General features: G+C 35.9%; 2 protein-coding genes across 13 annotated transcripts in view; one reads left to right on the top strand and one right to left on the bottom strand.

Moving 5' to 3' along the window:
• LOC140797214 (anaphase-promoting complex subunit 2) overlaps positions 1-11943 on the top strand; it is a 35539-nt gene extending 23596 nt beyond the window's left edge. Inside the window, exons 7-16 of the mRNA XM_073150496.1 lie at positions 2517-2933; positions 3087-3288; positions 3448-3562; positions 3669-3751; positions 4088-4207; positions 4380-4468; positions 4547-4628; positions 10387-10578; positions 11480-11548; positions 11644-11943. Of these exons, the coding sequence (XP_073006597.1) occupies positions 2517-2933; positions 3087-3288; positions 3448-3562; positions 3669-3751; positions 4088-4207; positions 4380-4468; positions 4547-4628; positions 10387-10578; positions 11480-11548; positions 11644-11766 (1492 nt within the window). The 3' untranslated portion in view covers positions 11767-11943. The remainder of the gene's footprint in view (positions 1-2516; positions 2934-3086; positions 3289-3447; positions 3563-3668; positions 3752-4087; positions 4208-4379; positions 4469-4546; positions 4629-10386; positions 10579-11479; positions 11549-11643) is intronic.
• Positions 11944-12717: 774 nt separating this feature from the next.
• LOC140797520 (uncharacterized) lies at positions 12718-24314 on the bottom strand. 12 transcript variants are annotated; one of them, XR_012110672.1, is made up of 11 exons: positions 24117-24314; positions 22766-22791; positions 21755-21845; positions 21457-21666; positions 18627-18749; positions 18393-18450; positions 18235-18308; positions 17422-17510; positions 17281-17353; positions 15493-15563; positions 14950-15378 (listed from the first exon to the last, which is right to left on the bottom strand). XR_012110672.1 is itself a non-coding variant. In XM_073151005.1 (11 exons), exons 1-9 carry the CDS (start codon positions 24195-24197, stop codon positions 17284-17286), a joined length of 822 nt encoding a protein of 273 aa, XP_073007106.1. In that variant the 5' UTR covers positions 24198-24277; the 3' UTR covers positions 14950-15447; positions 15527-15563; positions 17281-17283. The 12 variants fall into 12 exon arrangements, 7 of the variants coding, with proteins under 7 accessions (XP_073007111.1, XP_073007106.1, XP_073007109.1 ...); XR_012110673.1 differs by having other exon boundaries at positions 14950-15404; positions 24117-24277; XR_012110674.1 differs by having other exon boundaries at positions 21755-21839; positions 24117-24277.
• Positions 24315-25339: the final 1025 nt, after the last annotated feature.

Here is a 25339-nt window from a genome sequence, read left to right as displayed (position 1 = left end):
CTTGAGTCACCATGGAAAATCGCAAGCGATTTATACCGGGACTGTTCTCTAAGTCGTACCAATACTAGTCTCAATTTTCTTTTCACAAATTTTAATATTTGCACGAAGTATGGTGATGCACTAAGTATAGTAATTAAATGCATACAGAAAATATAATAATTAAATTTTCGTACGTGCGGATGAAATAAATAGATTTGCACATAGAAATTGCAATAATTAAATTTTTACACGGAAGGGTGAAATAAATAATTTGCACACAGAAAATTTACATGGTCTGACAAAGATACAAAATATAATAAAATAAATATATGAGTGAACTCACTCACCTGAGTCTAGGCAAGACAATCGAAATCTCAATATCTAGCTCATGTACTAAAAATCACCACCAAGGAGTCACGTGGTGGTCTCCGCTGGCTCCGGCGACGCTCCGGCAGGCCAATTCCACGGCGTGACTCCAACGGTGAGTAAAAGATAAAAAAACGAAGGAGGAGAAGAAGAAGAGAGAGAAGGGGAGGGGGCTGAGGTGGTTAAGCCGAGAGAGAGGGGATTAGGGTTTTTAATTTATAGATTAGGGATAAAAAAAAATCCTAATCTACTCCGATCCGGATTAGGTGCGATTCTGCCCTGCGCCTCGTCGCGTGCCGAAGAGGGAGAGGGGAGGGGCTGCACATGCAGAGCACGTGCACCCTCCTCTGTCAACCCCAATTTTTTTTTTTTTTTGATTCTGACACCATGTGATCGACTTCGAGCCTTTGGAGATCCGAGAAAATCTATCTTATGAAGAGCAACCTGTGGAAATTCTAGAGACTCAGCAAAGAACTCTTCGCAATAGGGTAATCTCCTTCGTGAAGATTTTATGGCAAAACCACAAGCCGGAAGAAGCAACTTGGGAGAGTGAAGATGTGATGAGGGAAAAACATCCGGAGCTATTTCCTCAATCTTCATAGTCACTATTACTGTATTACTTTATCCTTCCATTACGCTAATTTTAATTTCGATGACGAAATTTCTTTTTGTTGGGAATAGTTGTAAGAATCAGAAAAAAAAAAAAAAATTTAGGGGTTGAGAGAGAGGAGGGTGCATGTGCTCTGCACTAAGGAACCCGACCCGAACCAATTTAAATTGCAGACCGATTCCACGGCGTGACTCCGACGGTGAGAAAAGAAAGAAAACAAAGGAGGAGAAGAAGAAGAAAAGGGAAAAGGAAGCTGGGGGGGATTTGGATTTGGCCGATCTGTTGCGCCTCGTCGCGTGCTGGAGAGGGAGAGGGGAGGGGCTGCATGTGCAGAACACGTGCACCCTCCTCTCTCAACCCCTAATTAAATTTTTTTCTAGTTCTTCCAAATATTCACAATTATCAAGAATTATTATATTGCTCGTAGTATAGCCATGCAATGCGTCCTATATTATGCACATAGAATTATCATATTAAATTTGCACACAGAAATATGATGTTTAATTTGCACATAGAAAAATATATGTTAATGTGACTAAATATGAATTACAAGACGGATAAAAACGTGAGTGAACCTACTCACTTGAGTCTAGGTAAAACAACTGAAATCTCTAATCTCTAGTCCATGTGCTAAAATTCACTACACTTAAATGGATTAGGCTAAAGGCCCAATCCAATTAAGTTAATTGAGTTGGGTCGGATACCTTGGATTTAAAATCTAAACCCGATCCGAATCCTTTAACTTAAGGAATGAAGGTGAGACTCGGGTTGCTCGAGTCTGCCTTCTTCATCCCGAAAAAACCGATGTGAGAGAGAGAGAGAGAGAGAGAGAGAGAGAAATGTCGGTGATCACTGTCGACGGAAGTCCGCTGTCCATGCCAACGTCTTCCTCACAACCTTAACGACGACTTGAAAGAGGAGAGGAAAGATCGGCTATGGTGATCGGCAGTGGGAGATCTTCCATCCATTGCCAACGGTGACCGGAGCCACGAGTGCTCCAAAGGAAAACACCTATGGCATAAGGCTAACAACGTGAAGCTTCCAGTGATGGAGCGGCAACGACCTGAAGCCGCCCGCCGACGTGATTCGCCGGCGAAGCCGCAACCCCACAAATTAGGTATTTTTAATCTACCTTATTAAATTTAAGGGGTGGGAAAGGGCTTACCGACGAGTCGCATGGTGGTCTCCGAGCAACGGTCCGATTCTACGGCGATGACTTCAACGGTAAAGAAAGAAGGAGAAGATGATGATGAAAAGATGAAAGAAGGGAGCCGGGGTGGGTGGACAAGAGAGAATTTATGGGTTTTTTTTTATAGGTTAGGTTTCAAATTCTAATCCAAATTTAATTCGGAGTGGCCGGAAGTCTTGCAGCCACCCTTTCCATTGCATGATGGAAAAGGAGGAGGGAGGTTGCACGTGCAGTGCACGTGCGCCCTCTTCTCTCCCAAATTTTTTTTTCCAGTTCTGACAAGTTTAGTCTTTACATATCAGTGCTTATGATTCTTGTCTTGACATTTATGCAATAACATTTATCTAACTTACCCTTCTGGAACTTATGAAGTTCTCCTGCAATTGAAGATTTAAAGCAATGCTTGGAATATACTGGTCAGCACTCGAAGCTTGTTGATTCGTTCATTTCTTCGTTACGATATCGGTTGCTTACTGCTGGTGCTTCAACCAATGACATATTGCACCAATATGTATCCACTATCAAAGCACTGCGGACAATTGATCCGACTGGTGTATTTCTGGAAGCAGTAGGTGAACCAATCAGGGACTATCTGAGGGGAAGAAAGGATACTATAAAATGCATAGTGACCATGCTTACAGATGGGACTGGGGGGAATCCCTGTGGCTCCGGAGGTACTAGTGATAGTCTGTTGGAAGAATTGAACAGAGATTCTGAAAATCAGGAGAGTGCAGATTATGATGATGATCTAAATACTGATGAGAAGCAAGCATGGTTAAATGCTGAACGGTATATTTTCTTCTTTACAGTACATCTCCTCAACTATACGTGTCAAGAAAAAAAAATGCAGCTCATAATATTTTCTTAGTTGCTTTGCACCATTGCTTTAATAGTCAGACATTCTAGTTATTCTTGTCCTATCACTGGTGTGCTTCTTTCCAGTTGGGAACCTGATCCAGTAGAAGTGGACCCATTAAAAGGTAGCAGGAACAGAAGAAAAATTGATATACTTGGGTTGATGGTCAGTATAATTGGTTCTAAAGAGCAGCTAGTTAATGAATACCGTGTAATGCTGGCAGAAAAGCTTCTCAACAAATCTGATTATGATATTGATTCAGAGATACGCACGTTGGAGCTGCTTAAGGTAGTTTCTTATCTTCAAGGTATCTCAATCTCTGTACTGATGCAATATCACAAATTTGTTGGACACTGTAAATTAAGTATGACCTGATTGATCCAACCTGTCATATTTTTTTGGATGTCAACTACCTTGTGTAAAGATCTCATCTTGTTGTACCATCAGATACACTTTGGTGAGAGTAGCATGCAGAAATGTGAAATTATGCTTAACGATCTGATTGATTCAAAGAGGACAAATGCTAATATTAAAGCATCAATACCAAAGTCATCTCTCACTGGTATGAATGTATGATGGAATCTGCTAAATGAATAATTAATTATTAGCATAGCGACTATTTTCACATGAATTTGGAGTATATTGATGATTACATGTTTCTTTATTAGGTCCCGAGCAAGAAGAAACAAATTTATCTCTTGATCTTCTCGATGCTACAATAATATCTGCAAATTTTTGGCCTCCAATCCAGGTATGTAATTAAGCAATCAACCAGCCCATATTGCTACAGATTTGGGATCGATGTTAAAAACATTCATGTTACTAACTATGTTCACTTGGAATTTTTTTTTTGCAATCATTTTCATTTGCCATTCTATTTTCTGAGCAATTTAAAAGACTGTTAAAGAAGCAATAGAAAATCTGCATCCTTACGACTAGTCAGAGAATGAAGTTAAAATTTAACTTTAGTAAAGACAATTTCTGTATTGGATACCTATTAGTTGTACTAAAACAAGCTAATGTCAGTCAATTGCAGGAATTTTGTTTGAGGGGTTGGTTAAACTGTTAATATCTTTTCTGAATGCAGGTAGAAGCTCTTGTCATCCCTGCTTCAGTCGACCAACTTCTATCTGATTATGCGAAGAGGTTTCATGAGATAAAAACTCCTCGTAAGCTATTGTGGAAGAAAAATCTAGGAACTGTGAAGGTTAGAAAAAAAAATTGGAACTAGTTATTGGTAATTTGAATAGAAATATAAAAGCATTATGCAATTAGTTGAAAGATGACCTGTCTAACTTCTTAAAGCTCAAACCAAGGAGTATCTAGTTATCTAATTGTAATGAACTATATTTGACATTTGATGTCACTTGCTATCTCAGCTAGAACTGCAATTTGAAGACCGGAACATGCAATTCACTGTTGCTCCAGTGCATGCAGCAATTATAATGCAGTTTCAGGAGAAAATGAGGTAAGAACTTCTGTATATCTTGCTTAATTTTCTTGTACATTTTTTTTTTCTGGTAACCAAAATCATCACCTTCTTCAGTTGGACTTCCAAGAACCTTGCAGCAGCTATAGGGATGCCTGTGGAAACCCTCAATAGAAGAATAACTTTTTGGATAAGCAAGGTATTACATATATATTTAAATAAGATAATATACTTGCAACTGATGTTGATTGTTGGGTCTTCCACCTTCTTACAGAATATAAAGTTATAAACTATAAAGCTCCTTAACTTTCTTTTGCTAGAGTTATGCTTTCATGATTCATCTCATATTTGTTATTTCTGAGCAAATTGGTGGATAATATGACGTGGAACAATATAGTTAAATACCAAAGTTTATTTAGTGTAGGCATAGATATCAGACCAAAAAAGAAGGAATAGAAAATAGAGACAAAAAAAAAGATTTCAGCCTAAAATAAGGGGCCGATTCATGTAGGAATTCCATAATTGGGTGTGACATGAAATTTTGATCTTGGATCTACATGCTAGAAGTGTTGAAAAGAAGACTTGCAGGGCTGTTTCCAGTTTTGACTTCCTCCAAGAAAATCTGTATTGAGACAACAAGGGTCATTCCTGCTGGGCAGAACCTTGTTCAAGATTCATCGGGTCTGATTTCTTCAATCAAATTTGGTCGCTTGGGAAGGAAACAAAAACAGAAAAGAAAATTTAATTTGGGAAACAAAATCAAGACTGGTAAGCCACCTTCAATCAAACTAAACCTAATCTGACAGACAGATTGTAACAACCCAAAATTTCAAAAAAATAAAATAAAAAAATAATTAGATATTATTATTTAGATAATGAGGGATTTAGTCTTATCCTTTAGGATTTGGATTAAACCAAATTAATATATATTTTTTTATTAGGTATATCTTTAAGTAAGAAGATAGATTAGAATCCTTATCCTAGTTAAACTCTTATATCTTTGATGTATAAAAAGGGGGCTTAGAAAAAAAAAAAAAAAAAAAGAAGTTTTTGGGCTGTGGTACTGTAGCACTGCTACAGTACCGAGATGAGAAGGTCGTCATCTCCTATTTCTTTGTCTAAATTTATTTTTGTTATATCCTTACCACATTGGAGCTACCACTGTCGAAGTCTGTCATCGTGGAGTCGTCGGCATAAGCGAATAACACTAAACAAATCGTATGTGAAGAGTTTTTACTTGGTTATTGAGTTGAGCTATTCCACATGGACCTTAAACAGTGAATTTACTCACATAATTATCATCTCGTATCTCATACTATGATTCATTTGTATTATTATTCGTGTAGTACTATGCTCTGAGTATTATCATTTTTTTTATGCTATGTCGTATTTTGTGTCATACTTTATTTCGTGCAATACTTTAATTCATGAAATGTTGATTTTTGTGCATTACTATTCTTCGAGCAAATAGTAAAATATTGGCTATGAATTAGTAGGACTTTGAAAACAGATATATACTAGATATATTCTTCATGCATCTCCCTGTGGTAACTCAAGTTTACCTTAAAGTCCAAAGGACAGACCTATTCTCGATCAATACATGATCCATTTAGGAAATCTCGTGTGGTTAGAAAACAATTCAAAGAACAGACCTATTCCTGATTAATACATGATTTGTTTAGGTAACTGGTGCAGTTAAAGAATAGTCTAGGGGACAGACCTATTCACGATCAGTATATGGTCCGTTTACGTGACTCTAGTGTGGTTAGAGAACAGTCTAAATGACAGACCTATTTCTGATTAGTATATGATTCGTTTAGGTGACTTTAGCGTGGTTAGAGAATAGTCCTAAGCTAGATAAGAAATCTCCCTAAGGTGACTCTAATATCTCTCTCTATGGTTAGTGAAAAAGATAGGTTGCATTTATCATATAGTGACATCTTCTGGTGGCCTTAATTGGATCAACTATGGGGAAAAGACTCGGACACTATCTCGAGATGATTTCTAGTTAGTGTGAATCTATAGGCACAGTCCTAAGTTGAGTTGGCAATATTGATATTAAGAAACTTGCAGAATAAAATTGAGCATGTTTTTAGCTTATTAATTGTACTATCATTACTTTTGCTTATTATCTATATTATGAGCATGCTGGCTATTGTTATTAATTATTGAGCTCTAATTAAAATTTCATATTTGAGTGGATTCACTCACTAAGCTGAAATTATTAGCTCATTAAACTCTATTAATATTTAAGATGCTGGTTAGAGTGACAAATGATTGTGGGCATTAGAACTCCACCTCCACTTAGGATTTTGGGTCTTTACATCTTCAGTTATAGTAGTGGTTTTTAGTTTTGAATTAAGCTAAATGATGATTTAGTGATATTTGGAAGACATGATTGTATAATTTAGGCATTTTATGCCTTTGAAAGGTTTTGAATTTGAGTTGTTATATAAATTTTGAGTTTCATTATATTATAGATAAGTAGAATGTTCTAGCTGAGTTGACACAAGCTTTAATACTATGGAAATTGATTGATCATGATTATTTATTAAGTATTATGTATTGAGATTATGAAGTTTTGAGGGCGAAACTTATTTTAAAGAGGGTAGAATGTAACAACCCAAAATTTCAAGAAATAAATAAATAAATAAAGATAATTATTAGATAATGAGAGATATTGTCTTATCCTTTAGGATTTGGATTAAATTAAATTAATCCACAGAAAGATGTACAAAAAATATCTAGCATGAGTCTATTCTCAAAGTCGTACCAAATCTCAATTATGTTTTTTTCACTAATATTCATAATCATTAAAATTGCTACTTGCATGAAGTATAGCAACGTACTGAATCACATATTTTGTACACAAAATACAATAATCAAATTGCACACAGAAATATGATATTTAATTTGCACATAGAAAAATACGTGATAAAAAGTATCAAATACACAACGAATACAAATGTGAGTGAACCCATTCACTTGAGTCTAGGTGAAACAACTGAAATATCTAATCCACGTGCTAAATATCACTACATTTAATGTTAACATAAATTTTAATTTAACCAATGTCTTGATTTTTGAAATTTGTAACTAATTAGATTATTCAAATGGACTAGATTAAGCCCAAATGGTTGGACTGAGCTAAGGTATACCTCGGCCAATATTCATAAGTTGGGCTTAAGGCTCAACTTCAATTATTCTCCATTTTGGGTTGGGGTACAGTTGGCTCGCAACCCACCTACTTAGATCTTCACTAACCCAACCCAAACCCAAATCTGACCCAAAGTTGGAAGCCAAAGAGATTGGCTCAAGTTTGAATCTAGCCCAACCTCCATCTCTTGCGATGGAGGTCACCATGAAGGGGAAAGGAAATTGCCGATGACAAAGTTACCGGAGGGCCATGCCGAAGGCATCCATGCCACCCTTGTGACCACGCCGACCACACAAGGGAAAGAGAAGCCGCCGCCACCGAGATTGTAGCCGGCGAACATGGAATCGGCTTCTACAATGATCCGAGCCACGAGGGCTCCATAGATGAACACCTACGACATGAGGCCAATGGCATGACAACGTTTCCGTGACAAAGCAGGAGCAACCTAAAGTCGCTGGCCGGCATGATTTGTCGATGAAGCCGCAACCCCACAAATTAAATATTTATTTTCCAGCCTATTTAATTTTAATTAACTTTGAGGGGTGGGAGAGCACTCACCGGCAAGTCGAGTTGCGATCTCCGATTGCTCCGGCGGTGCTCCAGCACGCTGATCTGAGGATGCGACTCTGACAAGAAGAAGAAGATGAGAGAAAGAGGAAAATGGGGGTTTCAGTGTTTTTTATTTTCAGTTCTTACAAAAACTCTTCATATTTTATTTATTTGGTGTTATTCGCTTACTCCATTGACTCCCCAATGACCGACTCCGATAATAGTAGCTCCGACGAGGTAAGGATATAACAAAAATAAATTTAGATGAGAAAGTAGGAGATGACGACCTTCTCATCTCGGGTGTAGCAGTGCTACAGTACAGGGCATAAACCTATTTTTGTCATCACTGTAGCAGTGCTACAGTGTGGCTGCCCAAAAACTTTCTTTTAGGTTTTTTTTTTTTCTTCTTCTTCTTCTCCTCTCTCTCTAAGCCTCCCTTTTTATAGATCAAAGATAATATTTCAGACAAGAAAGATATATCAGCATTTATACACGTAAAAATGTAGTGAAGGAAAATGGTGTTGCTAACTAGAGACCTAACATTTAGCTGCATCTTCTGCAATCTCAAGGTGCTTGATCCAACTGACAATTCTCCCATGTGCAGAAGGTCCTGTGAAAGTCCAGATAAATATTTTTGATGTCATCATCGATATCATTAATCATCTGGTCAAATTATCATCATATTGGGTCTCAGCTACAGAGAACAACTTAATGGTGAGAAGGCTCAACTTGGAAAGATTGAAAAAGCAGACTCCCTATGTACAAGTTGGTAATTTCTGACAAGCGCAATTTCATGCAAGAAATAGAACCTATTAAGGCAAGTCAATAGTAACTAAAAAGTCTTTTGATTGTAGTAACAGATTTAGATCATACAACCAAGGAGCAATCCTGAATGTTCCTTAACCTGGAAAGAATCTAGGTGGGGAGGAAAGAGCAATTCCAATGCATCCTTATAAATATGTAATGTTATACATTAACTATGATCTGGGTAAAACTCACCATGTAGGTGCTCTTTTAAAGTTCCATTATGCATAAACTCATAGACAAGGATGTTTTTTCCATCTTGTTGACTGTAACCAAGGAAAGCGACCAGGTTCATGAGATATATTCAAGAAAGCAATGTCACCTACATAAGAGTCCTACTAGGATAAGGATTCTAATCTATCTTATTACAAATATACCTAATAAAAAATTAATATTAATTAAATTTAATCCAAATCCTAAAGGATAAGACTAAATCCCTCATTATCTAAATAATTATCTCTACTTATTTATTGTTTCTTGAAATTTTGGATTGTTACACAGATGGGTTTCAATCTCGTATTATTTTTATACCGACAAATAAAGTTTCTGATCCTCCTCGTCATTATACGTTTAACTAGATATTAATTTTTTTAGAGAAATTTGCATATGACACTCTGCTTTATTACGAAATTGCGGTTTATACTCTATATTTTCATTATTTACAAATTGAATCCTATGATTTAACTAATATGTATAAAAAACACTATGTTGTTAGCTCTGTTTGCTAAATTTAACCGAACTCCTAGGTTAAGTTAACTATATTAGAAATATTGTGAAAATACTCTCAACTAAGTTATACTTAACTCAACTCAACCAAATGCAACCCAAACTAAGGGTATTTTAGTCATTTTAAAAAATAATAATTAAATTTGATGAAATATTCTCATCTATTCAAACAGTGTTAATTCAAATCTAATTCAAGGTATTTTCTACACATATTCGCTAAATCATAGTGCTCAATTTACAAATTGTGAAAATGTAGGGTATAAACTGTAATTTCATTAAAATGTAGAGTGTTATTTGCAAATTTTTTTAGTTTTAATTATTGAACTATTATCAATTAATATTATGTGTTGAGATACAGAAACTTATTGTACTGAATTTGTCTCTTTTAAGTAGATGCAGATGTTCCAATAATTGTTGCTCTAAATTATAATTGCTATAGATATTTGATTTGATGCCAATTAAGTTATAAGATGATTCTGTTATTATTTCTCCTGACTGGAGGTTATTTTGAATGACTTTGCTAGACATCTTTTCGACATAGATTGTAGATTCTAGAAGGCATTTATTTTCATCATAGTCATATTCAATCTTGTAGGAGTTGTAACGGTATGTTTAAATGTTATGGCTTATTCTACCATCCTGACCATCTTTCTTCATGGATCAATTGACTCTGTTGAAAGGTACTAACTGTTGATGTACCCTTTTCATATGGTATTCTTAGGGAATCCTGACAGAATCTGGAGGAGCAGAAGCTGATGATCATGTATTTACTCTTATTGATAACTTGAGTGATTCTAATAAAAGTAGTATCTCCAACGAGAACTGTGAAGGACTACTAATGATGGATGAGGAAGGCGAGAGATCTGTTGCCTCTGTTGAAGAGCAGCTACGGAAGGAAATGACTGTTTATGAGGTCTGGGCTCTGTTAGACTCAAATGAATTTTGTCAATTTATCAAATCCATGCTCACATCTTTTGCAATATATTATTTACCCCAAGAGGAGCTTTGAAAATCTTAGATCTATGACCAACAATCTGATTGTTATATGGGGCTTGAGTTTGGAAATGTAGCAAGTGCTTGTTAAAGCCAGGATTACCCACAACCTGTTGTGATTTGATGTCTAATCAATATGCATCATATATGTTTTCTCATATGTATCTAGAAAAAGTGGATTTAGTTGCCCTGGAGGAAAGATAAACCATTCCGTGTTTTACATAGTTTTAAAGTGTTACTTCCAGATAAACTCTAGCCATCTAATTTCAGAAATTAGGTAAAAATTTTGCTAAGTTATTGCCTTTGAACCTTTAATTGTTTTGGATGGCAACCGCTAGAATCCAGCTTGGTTCCAAAGGAATTCTTTACTTTGACCATGTTCAATAGATAGGGACATCCCACATTTACTTTTGACATGCAAAGAAAAAACTGTGCATTTCTTTCTGGAGGAGTGAACAAGTGCTTGAATGGCATTGCTGATGGGCCTTTTATATTATGATATGAGAGAGAAGTCTCGAAATTTATGCATATATCAATGTGAAAAATATACTTATTTGTACTTGTATTTGCCTTGTAAAATCCCTGAAACAAATTGGGGAGATTTAATTCTTGGATGGACTATACTGATCTTACATGGCCACTCATTGAACATTTCATGGTCGTCATATTGTCATATAATCAGGGAAATAAACATGTGCATTTTTCATGTTGCAAATTAATAGAAATTTGTATAGAACCTAGCAATGGCCAATCACTCCATTGTGCTGCAAGTGATCTTACGGATTTGTTTATTCTTCTGAGCAACATTTTCTTTGTTTTAGAAATTCATCGTAGGGATGCTCACCAATTTTGGCAGTATGACACTGGATAGAATACACAACACTTTGAAGGTAAACAGTAAGATGGCATAATTGTTACATTTCATCATTTATAGCAAATTATTTCTTTCAAGCATTCCCATCTTTATTATGACTATCTTTTTCAGATGTTTTGCATAGCTGAGCCATCATATGACAAGTCACTCCAGCAACTGCAGAGCTTTCTCTCTGGTCTAATATCAGAAGAAAAGCTAGAAATGAGAGATGGATTGTACTTTCTAAAGAAATAACATTTCTTGGAATTGATTAGAGTGTGCATAGTAGAGTAAACGTTGCAGGTGACATACCATTACAATAGAATCTTAAGTCTTAATTACTACTCTTTTATAAGTGAACTTCTGTGAATTATTGTCACTACATACGGTACAAGATGGTATTTAATGCTATATGCATCTCTGTTGGTCCAAGTAATATTTGATATGTACCTTTTTGATTGATGTTTCCTTTGATAAGCTGTTTTAATCTTTTCCTTGTTGATTTCTATTACCATGACATCTGTCATTCAAAAGTAATTCTTAGTATCATCACAGCAAGTCTTCACAAGATCAATGGTTTATCAAGCTCTTATGTTCCTCCTTGCCATGTATCCTATATAATATAAATTATGGAATAGAAGGTTCAATTTTTATGACTTGCATGCTCAGATGATAGATTGATGAAAGGTGTTTTGTGTTTCTTATATTACAATGTAAATTTTCTTTTATCATAATTTAAGTCCTGATTTCCTTTTTTTCAACATATATTATATTTTCTAAAGCAAATAAATGGATAAGTAGTGACCCAATCTTGAATTTTAGTATATTTCAGTTAAGTAGTCAAATTTGTTGCTGGCATGTCACATGGACTCCATTGATGTCATATAACTGACCGGTTTACTCTAGCAGTGGTTGGAAGGTCACATAACATGAAAAATGTAGATTACTAGGTTAGGCTAGATAAATCCCATGTAAGGTGGCATTATCAGTATTACAGCTCTATAACCTCAGCTTAGCTATTACTCAAGATAAGCATGTTACTCAAGGTCCAACATGACCTAGTATACAATTTTCCTCTCTTTTTATTTTTGTTGCAATTTCTTTGAACTTCATCCCTACTTTACCTGAATATCCTTTGAGGAATAACTTGAATTTTATTGTTTACCAAAGTTCATTTTTCTGTTTGAACTTTCCTTGCCTTCATGATGCATCACAATGGATATGAAACCACATTTCTTTTTGAATATCCATTTGAATTTTTGTGGTTTTATATCTCCACTGGATATAATACAAACTTTAACATGGTCAACATGTTGCATGATACAAGGCTTCTCAGTGATAGCCTGTCTGAGGATGCTGGCTCATGCTAGTTTGGCAAGTGCCCTACTAGTGCCTTATTGGCACTGGTAGAGGGGACTAGCTAAGCATCTTGATTCACCTTTACATCAAGCTGTTAGAGTTCTGTGGCAAAACTTGCTTGTTTATTACGAAGAGCTAGTGTGCATTCAGCAAATAATTTCTGCCATTCAGCATGTAATATGGTGAGTCATAGGTTTACTGCCACAAGACATCCTGCAAAAAGTCAACCATCCCATTCACAACATTCTTGGTCAATAACATTCTGAGTTCTGATATCCCCTCCGACATAGATCAGTAATATATATAAAAGAAGAGAAAAACATAACCTGAAATAGGAGACATTTATCAGATCTAAACAAATAATCATATAAATAGGATTCATAGATGTTCCTTATCATAAATCGCATGAACCATGCAAGGGGCCAATGTTTGGTTGGAGAAATTCTAATTCATCCATTGGTTGGAACTTGGAACAAACTACTTCAAATATTTTTTTTTTCCTTTAATGAAAAGAGAAACTTCTTTTCTTTGATTCCTTGATATTGAAAGGTGAATCTCTTACATATGCAATACTAACAGTATTTGGCAAGTCCTGCATTTTGAGTTTCAGATGGAGCAATAACTATTTGCATTTAATGACTAAGTCATCCCTTATGGTTTATTTTCCATTTAGATACTTCTTGAAGTATTAGACTGTTACGTTCATTGAGTTGCATTCTGCATTCAACTTCCTAGTTCTTAAGATCATCTAATTGACCTATAGAGTGCAGAATTTTGTGCTTCTGGCGTGCAAAATAATGTATCAGTGGCCTCAAATCTGACTGTTGCCTATTTCTCAATAGTAGTGAAGAAATTCCAGGAGATCCCAATGAAAAGTGCACAATGATCTATAACATCAAATTCCGTGTGACTATCAAGCTGTTGAAATTTCAACACTATTTCATAAAAAAATCAACTTGCGAGATCTTCAGTCATCGGGGAAAGAGGTACAAATATATCTGCTTGAGTTCTCATGAAGTAGAAGCTTCAATGTGTTTGTTCTACTTTTAGATGCATGGTTGAGATTATTATTGTTCTCTTTTCATGTGGATCTATCTTTGATAACCATCCTATATAAACGCTCTATTTAATATATCTGTTATTGTTTTATATGTTTTTGCTACTAAACGCTCTATTTAAAAGACCAGTGTGAAACAACCAAGAATTGTTCGAGTTCTCTTCTGGTGAGTGTTTTCAGTGCCACCCTACTATTTCTTTTGCTTTTTTTTCTTTTTTAAACAATGTATGTATAAATAAACTTCATCAATTTGAAGTTGTTAAGTTGCTAAACACGGATTGGGTTTTGACAACCTCTAATTTCTAGGCACTTTACCTCTGGATGAAATGCAAAATATATGGAAAATATGCTAGAAATCAGTTTGTGTATTCACCATATTTTGCATTAATAGACTACTTTTAGGCTGTCATATTCAGTTCTTTACTTGCACGTTTTAGGAGATCGTGTTGTATGACAACCCAAAGTTCAAACCCTAGCCTCTCAAATGATTCAATGGGGGATATGATAAAAGTTTCTACTTTCCTCTCACAAAATATAGAAAATAAAAAATCAATCTCAATTCCAGCCTATGAAAGTGCACAATCAATCCGCTGCCTCAAATTATACAGAAGCTGGTATGTTCTCGAATAGTTAAGACTGGAGGTACAGAAAAAATATAATTAGAAAGAGTAAGTCTGGAACACTAATAAGGCTATGTTCACGATTAGTTAAAAAGACTGGAGGCATTGATCACTTGATACAATAAAAGGATGTTCTACTTTTGCAGTCACATGGAGCAAAACTAAGAATTAGAAAAGACAAACAGTGGCACAGGGGGAAAAGAAGAACACCTAATTTTTCTCACAAGAAGAAAAGAAAAGAAAAGAAATAAAAAGAAAAGCATTCATCCAGGTGGTCTTGGAAGAAACTGATAAAAGGAGGCTCGCCTACTACAATTTTGTACACAATAATAAAAAGAAAAAGAGGGGGGAAGGTTAAGCGGTTCGATACTCGCAGCAATGCAAGGTCTTGGTCGAGCAAAATTAGGACAAAATAGGAGCGAGGAATTTTCTGATGCTGAAAATTCTCTTACAACAATGAAGACACTGGAAGTTACAAAGACCATGAAGTAACAAAATCTACTACATTCATCGATTTCCCTACTAAAGCTTTGCAAGCGAAAAATTTAACAATCAGCAGTTAGCCAAAACAAAGTGGCAAAATGGCTATTAACTCGAGCGCTTGTCAAAATGTAAACTTTCTGTGGTTTCATTACATGCAGCCATTTCCAAAAGGACAAGTCTGCAGGTAAGAGGAATAGGACAGAGAGCAAAGCTCAGATGGAGATCGACATAGAAGACCAACTAACCCTGCTTTGCTTAGGAAACGAATCTTGCTTTATCCACAAATCCTGTCCTTGACTGATGCATGAAAAATTCACACAGCATCCAGCTATATGTTTAAGCTGTTGCCTGGAAAAAGGGAATTTTAAGTAAACCTGCCAAGTTGGAAGGCATATGACAAGATTGATAAAGATCAACCTGGAACAGTAAACAAGAGATCTCAAACAAGTATTATAAGTAAACCTCGAAAACACAAGTGAGTGGTCCAAGAGTAGACCTCTGGGCAGCCGCCATAAATTACTGGAAAGATGTGCCTGAATATGGGGGCAACAATTGATTCAGGAGATCTTATAACCCACCCAGTTGAAATCTAAATATGTGAATTTTTTAAGCATGATCAAAGTAATAACTACATTCTTTATAAAAGAAATGACTCATGCCATCGAGTTATTGACAAGGTATGGAGGCCTGACCCAGTAACGATCAGTTGTCAGCATTCAGCAAACCAAATATTGGCTTACCACTATGAGGAGTCACAAAGATAACTAGGCTGTGTTTACAATTTAAAAAAAGTGTCAAAAACTGAGCAAGCTTATGCATCTGATATTAATTACTTGTTGGGAATCATTTACCCTGCAGTCACCCTATAAATCACTTAGACTATAAATGTGACATGAGCAAGATATGAATAGAGTAAATCTAGATGAGATGAGTCTGCTAAACAACCCATCAGACAGTAAATGGGCAAAATAGAACTTATAAAAAATAGAAACACAGTCCATCTTACACTAATGAAGATCATTTGGTGAGTCCATTGCTTACTTCACAGCTGTTTGGTGAGTCCATCGCTTACTTCACAGCTGACAAGTAGTACAAAAGACTACCTATTGAGCAGCAACTAAGCCTGTCGGCCAACCTCAGGTTGTAATTGACCTTTCATGAACCACGTGGAGTAGTCCTTAGTTTCTTCTTGTTACCTTTAACAAAGTTCTACTTCCATTTGAAAGGCATGTAACTAGTTCATTATGTCTCTCCCTCTCTCTTTCTCTTCCATTTCATTGTCATAAAGTTTAAGAAAAGAACATGCAAGTAGTGGAACATTTTGTCTTTGGTATTTAGTAACTTAGTATCCACTGTAGTGATAAATTGCAACACTGCAATGGAATGCACTCAGTATTTATCTTGGAACCCACAGTGCCACAAGAAGCTGAGGTTCCCTTTTAAAGTTAGTGCAGCACTAAGGCCTTGTCGAAATCCCAAATTCCCAGTACAACCTTGGTAGAGCATAACCGCATATCTGATGACTTGTCCAATACCAGTCTACCCATTTGACCGGAGTTATCAGCGTCAACATATCTGATGCAAGTATAAGTTTCACCATGTAGGAAGTCCTAACCATTTCCCAAATATATTCAAGGAGTATAATCTGGATCATACTAATGCATATCAACAAGCATACTTAGATGCACATCTCTGACCATTTTTTCTTGGAAACCCAATCTTCCAAATTAGGATCAGATGAGAGTTCTTAAACTGTATGATGGAAGCACATGCTAGCAAAATTCAGAATATTCTCGGTCAGTTAGGCTGAGTCAAAAATTTATTCCATTTTGGTAAAAACCCAATAGCGTATTGCAAGAACACCTTGAAATATGGATTGTCATGTTGGGATGCTGTTTTAGCTCAGGTTATCATGTATCATGTCAGTGCCTTATTGACACTGATGTAGGAAAGTACCTTATTACTTCCCTGTGGTGACCTGTGTTGTCTTGTATCAAACCCATGCAACCCAGTGCAGACACAACACACATTATATGGCGTAAGGACAACTATGTGGTCAGCATTTATCATGCCAATAGCTAACTGACAATCCCTATGCCATCCGCACCACATTCCTTGCTGGTTTGACACAAGAATCCCCTAGTGCTTAAGTACTTGCTTGTAAGATTACCTACACATTATGAGCATAGGAGAGCTAGAAGTTTACGGAGAGTATTCCTTAAATTTGTAGTACCCAATGAGAGATCTTACCAACTAAGAGGGCTTTGTCTTGCGACCAGCTTTTGGAATGCGTTTCAGGTCTTGGATTCCCTTTCTCATTTCCCTTCAAAACAAAATAATATCAGAGTATAATTCAGAACATTATCTTATTAATCATCGCAAGTTACATACCTTTGGTGCAAGTAAACCAAAAGATAGAACACAGGCAACAGGAGCACCGTTAAGATGCAAATAGCGAGGTAAAATGTGCTCGATTGTTTCTGCACGGATAAAAATTCAGTAAGAGATGAGCAACTACTATCTCATTTCATATTTTCTAATTGACATTCAGTTATTAGAGAATAAAATTCTGAGTACAAGTACAAACCTGTTGGGCTTATAGAAAAATAGCATCAAGGAAAAGTTGTAACATGTAGCATATGGCCAAAGAATCTCATTAATGTATCTTGTTGACTCTTGGCTCATGAATTCATCATTTAAGTTTTAAAACAAGGCAAAAAGAGCAAACCAGAGACCGCCTAACCTATAGCTTATGGATGCCTAGGCGGATAGATAGTTAATATGGCTAAAAGATAAATAGATCAGGGCGGCACCAGGCAATTATTAATAAACAAAAATGTATACTGATGTAGAACTGAAAAAAATATATATATTAATAACATATTAAGCCAATGGTGTCCTGGCATTTTGCAACTACAGTCAATTTGAATTTCAATGTCAACCCACGGATTAAAACCTGATACAAAATGAAAGAAGATGCCTGTGCAAGCTCTAGTAGCGCGCTACCTAATTCAGGTCCCTACTTCCTAGGCAGCCAAGGAGGCTGTTTTGTACAGGAGTGCATTTAAGCATTTGCAATACAGAGCTTATTTGATGTGCAGGACCAGGTCCTTCCAATGGCTAACAGAATATTTGTACAGATCAAGCTCAGAGAAGGGGGAAAAAAAGGAAAAAAAAAAGATGAATTTAAATACAAATGCTCACCTTTCCCCCTCTAGAGAATGGTTTAGGTCCTCCACTGCATGTATGAGCTTCACAGAATTGGCGCAAAAAAAATTCTGCAAATAGAATTACATCAGGAGGCATCTCATGACAGTCTACAAGAGGCAGACTTTGCAATGTTCAGACAGCTAGAACGGTACCATGAAGACGGCTTGCTGAGTGACCCTGTTTAACGGGAAAGCAACTATCTGCCAGGCTCTGCAACAAGGAGAAAACTCTATTTTAGGTAAGCCATACATCAGGATATTAATGGGAGAAACTCTGTTTTATATCACATTATATCCCAAAGTATCCACTCTGCAGGATAGTCATAGTATTTGCCAAAATTATAATGCATGAAACAGAGAATAACTAATTGAGTGAGAACTGAAAACCTCACAACGATGGCGGTTCCTGGCAGCAGCTGCAGGATTGCATTTAGCCTTTGTCTTCTTGGACTCAATCATCTGATCACAGTGGACGGCTCCACATAAATCTGCCAAGCATCGTCCTTCACTCTGGGTTTAATGCAAAAATTTAAGGATTCTACCTTCTAACCTCAACAAAATATGATCAAAATGGTTAAAGAATAGAATTATGGCATGTAAAAAATCTATAGAGAACTTTGATATTCAACAACATCCAAGAATCAGGGAAGAAACTGAAGCCATGCAAAGTACTGAGACAAGTATCATAGATGAATGCCAAATGATGAGAATACCAGTTAGTAAGAGACTAGATAAATTTGATCTAGATCACTAAACAGTATTGGGGAAAATACTAAAAACTGGAGACTATAAAATACCAAAATATTGAAAAAAGAAGAAGATGCTGAATATCAAATTGAAAACCACATTATCATCAAGATATGAATTCATCAAAGAGCCTGAAACTTAAACTTTATGGAATATTGTTTGTTACTTCGTTTCTTCACAAAAAGAAGAATAAGAACTTTACAAAATATTGGCATTACCTCCAAAGAACACAACTTGATGTACATTCTATTGGACCATTTCATATATTTAATCTTTTAATTACTCGATGTATAAGTGTAAATTGTAAAACATCTAAATTAAACAAATCATGGTTTCCAGTACTTTGCTGCTCCCTGTCACAAGTTTTTACTTTGTACGTTACATACATATACATGAAGTTTAGCTGTTCAATTAAAGGAGGGACATTATGCATGTAACTGATATCGTCAACTATAATGACAGAGTAAAGTGCTATTAATTTAGTCACGTAAAAATAAACCTAGACATTCCTTCTTATGAGACATAGGTACTTAATAGAGACGGAGAGAGTGGTTACATTGGAGATAGGAGAAGATAAAGTTTGCAGAGGATTAGATACTCTTATAACAGGAGCATAGTCTAATTCACAATATGCACAATGTGCAGTAATTCTGTCCATTTATTCCTTGATGATTTTCATTTAAAAATGAATAATACATATTAAATTATGATTTGATTTACACAAGAGCTGAGAGTTACTAGGCAAATAAATAATATAGCGTTCAGTCACTCAAAGTCAAAGAGGCATCAGCAGAACTTAAACCCTGTTGGTGTTACTCTAAGTTCTTTGAATAGAATGTTGACCATCCAGTTTTGATGGAAGTGTCAAAAATTACAACTTAACTTTCAGTGCTTTACTGCATCCACTTCTGTCAATCTAGGTTGCACAACTAATAAATTTCATTAGCACATTACTCAATACTTTCCTATTATAAAGAGCATCAAAATCTGTTGGCTAAAAGTTGCATCACTTTCAAAAAATCTGACTTGATCATCCATTTTTTTTGTTTTTGTTTTTGTTCTTTTCATTTTTTTCTTTCTCTAAGCATATAGCAAACTAACGTAAGGAGAAAAACTGTTATCTGTTGGCTATAAGTTGCTACCTCAACAACAATAGTTGGAAAAAATAACTTTGTAAATAATATAGCATTCAGCCACTCAAGCAAAGAGGCATCAGCAGAAATTAAATCCTGTTGGTGTTACTCTAAGTTCCTTGATTAAAATATTGACCATCCAGTTTTGATGGAAGTGTCAAAAATTACAACTTACTTTTCAGTGCTTTACTGCATCCACTTTCTAGGTTGCATAACTAATATATTTCATTAGCACATTACTCAATACTTTCCTATTATAAAGTCCATCAAAACCTGTTGGCTAAAAGTTGCACCACTTTCAGAAAATCTGACTTAATCATCCATTGTTTTGTTTTTGTTTTTGTTTTTGTTTTTGTTTTTGTTCTTTTCATTTTTTTTCTTTCTCTAAGCATATAGATCAAACTAACATAAGGAGAAAAACTGTAATCTGTTGGCTACAAGTTGCTACCTCAACAACAATAATTAGAAAAAAGAACTTTGTAATATTTCCTCCTATTTTCCCCTTTTATCTTTTTTGCCTCTGAGCCTTTCATGTTTATCTTTCATTTGAGTGATCTTGGACCCTAAAACTTTAGGATGTTGGCTTTTCTACAAGGCATTAGTTTTTCTTGCATATTACAGACACGAGATGGCTATACAAGCTTGATGCAAAAAGGTATAAATTACGAAAGTCATATAGAGAGAAGTTGATCCTGATCAAGAGAAAAGATAGAAGGAACTTTCAGCAATATAATGTAGTTGATTAAAGATAAATAAACAAATGACAACAAGATAACCTAGTGAAAAAAATTTCTACTACACAGAATATTTTCTTTAAACATGATCAAAGGTTCAAAGCTCTTTTGTTATGATAAACAATGAATTGTGATGAAAATTAGAAGAAATCATATAATAGAAAACCTAACAGAAAATGAATATGTTGATCAGAAGATTGGGGACTAAGTCTGCTACCCTCACATAATTGAGGAGTCTCATGGGCCCAAAGGGAATTCCTTATATTATGAGGGGTAGCTGGTTTAGTCCCCAGCTGAATTACTATCACAATAAGGGGGAGCAAACTATACCCAATAGTAGACCAACTTTTCTTTTTTGTGTTTGGTTTGAGGGATAGACAGGGCCCCATGGGGACTAAGCCAGCTATTAGGTATATTTTACTCTCTTATTGAAGATGGTAAATGGTGATTTATCATTCAGCCGATCTTTTCTATTGTTGTTCAAGGAGTCCTACAAAGTCCAACCTTCCTTCTGCAGTAAAATCGTCTATACAGATGGGACAAACTAACAGCTCCAGTAAGCTACTTGTTAAACTAGTTCATCAGTTTCTAAGCAAAACATACATCATTCAGGAGATTATGGTGTCGGTTGTCAAAATGCTGGTCAAGGAACTTCTCAGCACGAAAGCTTTTCTTACAAAAGCCACAACGCCATTCATTTATATCAACATGAATCTTGTGCTCCTCTTGTTCACGAAACATATCATTGTCTCGATGAAGCCTGCACTTGCTTGAAAGTTCATATTGCTCTTTTTCCACAAAGGGCATTAGATACTGCATCGCATTATAAAAATATTAGTATGAGACAATCAACAAAAAGAAATTAATGATAGTACCAAGACCGGAATGCAACATGCTCTACCTCCTCAATGATTTTCCATGCTGCTCGACTCCGCTCTCTAGAACAATGGATTTCGTGCTTGTGTGCATCTTCTTGCAAAAGAGTTCTAAAACTGCAGTCATAAGCTATGCGCTAAATATATTTTCAATGCAATAACATAAAATAAACAGATATGCAAGATATATTATGATATTAGTTATTGATACATCATAAAATAGAACAATTCAAGATTTAGACATAATTATACATAGATTCTAGCAAGGTTCAAAAAATTGGGATCGGGACCAATCTTCAGAAAAAATGATATGTATCGGCCGTACCGGTCGCCTGAATCGGATTGGACTTTTTAATTACGTAAAATTCTAAATATTATTTAAAAATGTATAAAAATATTTAAACATTTAGAAAAAAATTTTACCAAAAATAAGAAAATAAAGAAAGAAAAACTATAATGCAATGAAAACTGAGAAAAAAAAGAAGAAATATAAAAGAGAGTGAGTGAGAGAAAATAAAGAAATAAATTAAAAAATTATATACTAGAGTTCGTCGGAATTTGTCAGAGTTAGATCGGCATCGCCGGAGTTCGCCGGAGCTAGATCTCTTCGTAAGAGAAATAATGGTTATATATTAATGAGAGAAAAAGAGAGAAAAAGTAAAAGAGAGAAAGAGAGAAAGAGAGAGAGTGAGAAGAAAGAGTGAAAGAGAGAAAGAGAGAAAGAGAGAGAGTGAGAAGAGAGAGTGAAAGAGTGAAAGAGAGAGAGTGAGAGTTTGGATCGGACCTAGATAGGGATCGAGTTCAGCCTATTCGACGAACCATGAATTCTAGGGAATATATAACCTTAGATTGTTTAAGCCGGCTCAAATGAATGCACTCCATGAGAAGATCCAAAAGAAAAACGTGAAATATGATCTAAACTGGTATAAAGACACTCAAATCATGAGATATAACTTCCGTAATGTAATGGAAAAAAACTGCCTAAACTTTAATAGCAAGGAGGTATGCAAGCAGAGGCACATCTCACAGCATATTACCTCGATCCAGTAGTTCCCTGAAGCTCCTAGAGCATAAACAAATTCAGCATTAGATGATGAGAAGAAAATCTTTAAAGGAGTATCAAAAAGTAGAATAAGTTAGAAGAAATAATTAATGACTATGTCACATACAGAGCTAATTTTAGGTGAGTATTCATCTATATGGGCAGAAATCAGTACAGGGAACAAATTGTTTGTATTCAGCATAATCTGGACAGATACCAGGATATATATATTACAGCATATATGTAGACATTGAACATAGTGGCTGATTAGCTCAGTACAAAAGGAAAGTAATTTGTCACTGAGTGACTAGATAGCCATAAAGAGTTTCCTGAGAAAAATCAGAAAACTATCCTCTTCACATTTGAAATTGACCACTCCAAATTCTCACCTGCTACATGTCAGGAAGATTCCTTTCCAAAAGCTAGAGTCTTATTTTGGATCAAGAGAAAGATTATGAATATCAGTTACAAAATTTTCCAACTTATCTGAATTCCGAAGACTAGGTGATATCAATTCTCGGTCTTCTCTACTAGAGACTTGTAACGCAAACATGATAAACGATTTATGTTCACTTGGTCAGGTGCTTATTTAGGGAAATGAAGATGGGAGTTGGCAGTAGTAACTTGAAGTTCTTATTTTACAGTATTTCGCAATAAGCGCCAACATAGGGTTGTTAAGATCAAAGAAATGAAGTTTGTTCTATAGTCTATACACCATTAGAAAAGCTCCTGCTTTCTTTGAATTAACAGAATGACAGTATAACCTTTACCAAGAGCCAATTCTCATCTAAGATAATGAAGATCTTGACACAAAGTTAACTTTGTGCCCCAAAGCCCCGAAAGGAAAAAGAAGTGAAACAAGTCATTGAATATTTTCATACCTATATCAAACCAAGTTCAATCTCTCTTTATGCCTACATAAATGCATTGGATTTTGGTCCTAAAGGAAATATGTTCAAGTTCTGATGCACCAGAGGCATTTGAATAGCGAGATCAATCAAATACACCGGGAGAGGCTGAAAAAATAATAGAACCATAGAGATTTCACTCGGTAGCTTCCAAGGATTCTTCCACTAATTATTCCAACCCCTACCAAATTATTAATCTTTCACCTATCTGCCGCAAATCCTTCTACATTCTTCAGTTAAAAATGTGGAAAAGATGCAATTGGATCTCTTCATGATCACTAAACCGCACAGAGGTCCAAAATTGAGGAGATACAACAAACCCTAACTCCTAGATTCTTCCGAATTATATTGCTATCTAAATAGCTCAAACTTCTCGAATGGATTTGGGAAGTACAATAATCGAATAAAAGAGAGGGCAAAATGGAAGAACGGGGGCACCTGATGAGCTCCGGCTTCATGGAGAAGGGAAGACAAGGTGAGAAGCGAGAGGAAGGCGATCCGTAACACCACGCCTCCCATTAACTTCTCTTGTAGGAGATCGAAAGGGAACAATGGGAAAGAGAGCGGGTGGAATACCTCCTTTCGGTGGCGAAAAGCCCGTGGGCGGTCAACCAAAGATTGGGCTAAAACACTAGTAGGGGTGAAAACGGGTCGGAGTTAGACCTGCTATCGACTAGGATCAGATATGGGTGTAAAAACTCTACCCGAACCGGACATGGATCGAATACGGGTGCAAAAGCCCTACCTGACCTAGATACGAATCGGAAATGAGTAACGCTTATAAAGGAAAAGAACCCCAGATACGAGTCCAGATATGAGTATAGACAAATTTGTTTAATACCGATATCTGATATTTGTTTACCTGCATAATATAAATAACTAAATTAGTAAATTATATCTATCTACTGGACCTTATCTCAACCCGACCCGTTCGACTAATAACCTAACACTTACTCCCAACCCTACCTATCTCCATCTACACCTTCATTCACCATCTATATCACTCCCAAACCCCACATCTCCACCTTTCTTCCTCCTCAGTAGTGGCCACCTTGCTCGTCCTTTGGCTCTCAGATTTATCAGCTATTGAGATCAAAGATTTCGAAGCCCTTAATCCAAATTTAACTGCAACCTTAGATTGAGCTTCCTCCCTAATCTCTGCTGTCAACGTCGTTGTGGACTCTAAAACCTCAGTCGATAATGAGAATGAGCACCTTGCCTCTAACCCTGATGATGTCAAGTTGCTTTGTAACCTAATGGAGGCCAAAAGGTCCTGACGAAGAAGCTCCACAAGGCAAAAATAAATCGTCGATCTTAGGAGGTCACCGAAGCAACAACATCAACATCACCATGGGTCCAGGTGGATGCTTCTCTAAGGAGGTGAAGATTGGTTCTTATTTGTCCCTTTTCGCCAAGAGGAGAAAAATGTCGATCTTGAAATTATCTTTTAAATTATCTTAGAAAAGGTTAAATATTTTCACAATTAGTGTGCTAGTTAAAACCTATACTTTATTTTGTCCACTTAGTTATTAGGATGACTGATTTTGGAGGCATACTATCCACGGCTGGAATAATATGTTATTTCCATTGGATTTCATAACCTTATTTTAATAAATTTAAAATTTTATCTTGTGTATGATGAATTATAAATAAAAAAATTC

The sequence above is a fragment of the Typha latifolia genome, chromosome 11 (genome assembly GCF_019914945.1).
Source record: "Typha latifolia isolate L0001 chromosome 11, TyphaL0001v2, whole genome shotgun sequence".
Classification (NCBI taxonomy): domain Eukaryota; kingdom Viridiplantae; phylum Streptophyta; class Magnoliopsida; order Poales; family Typhaceae; genus Typha; species Typha latifolia.
The sequence above is the reverse complement of the archived record's forward strand: the minus strand, read 5'-3'. Positions and strand labels throughout refer to the sequence as shown.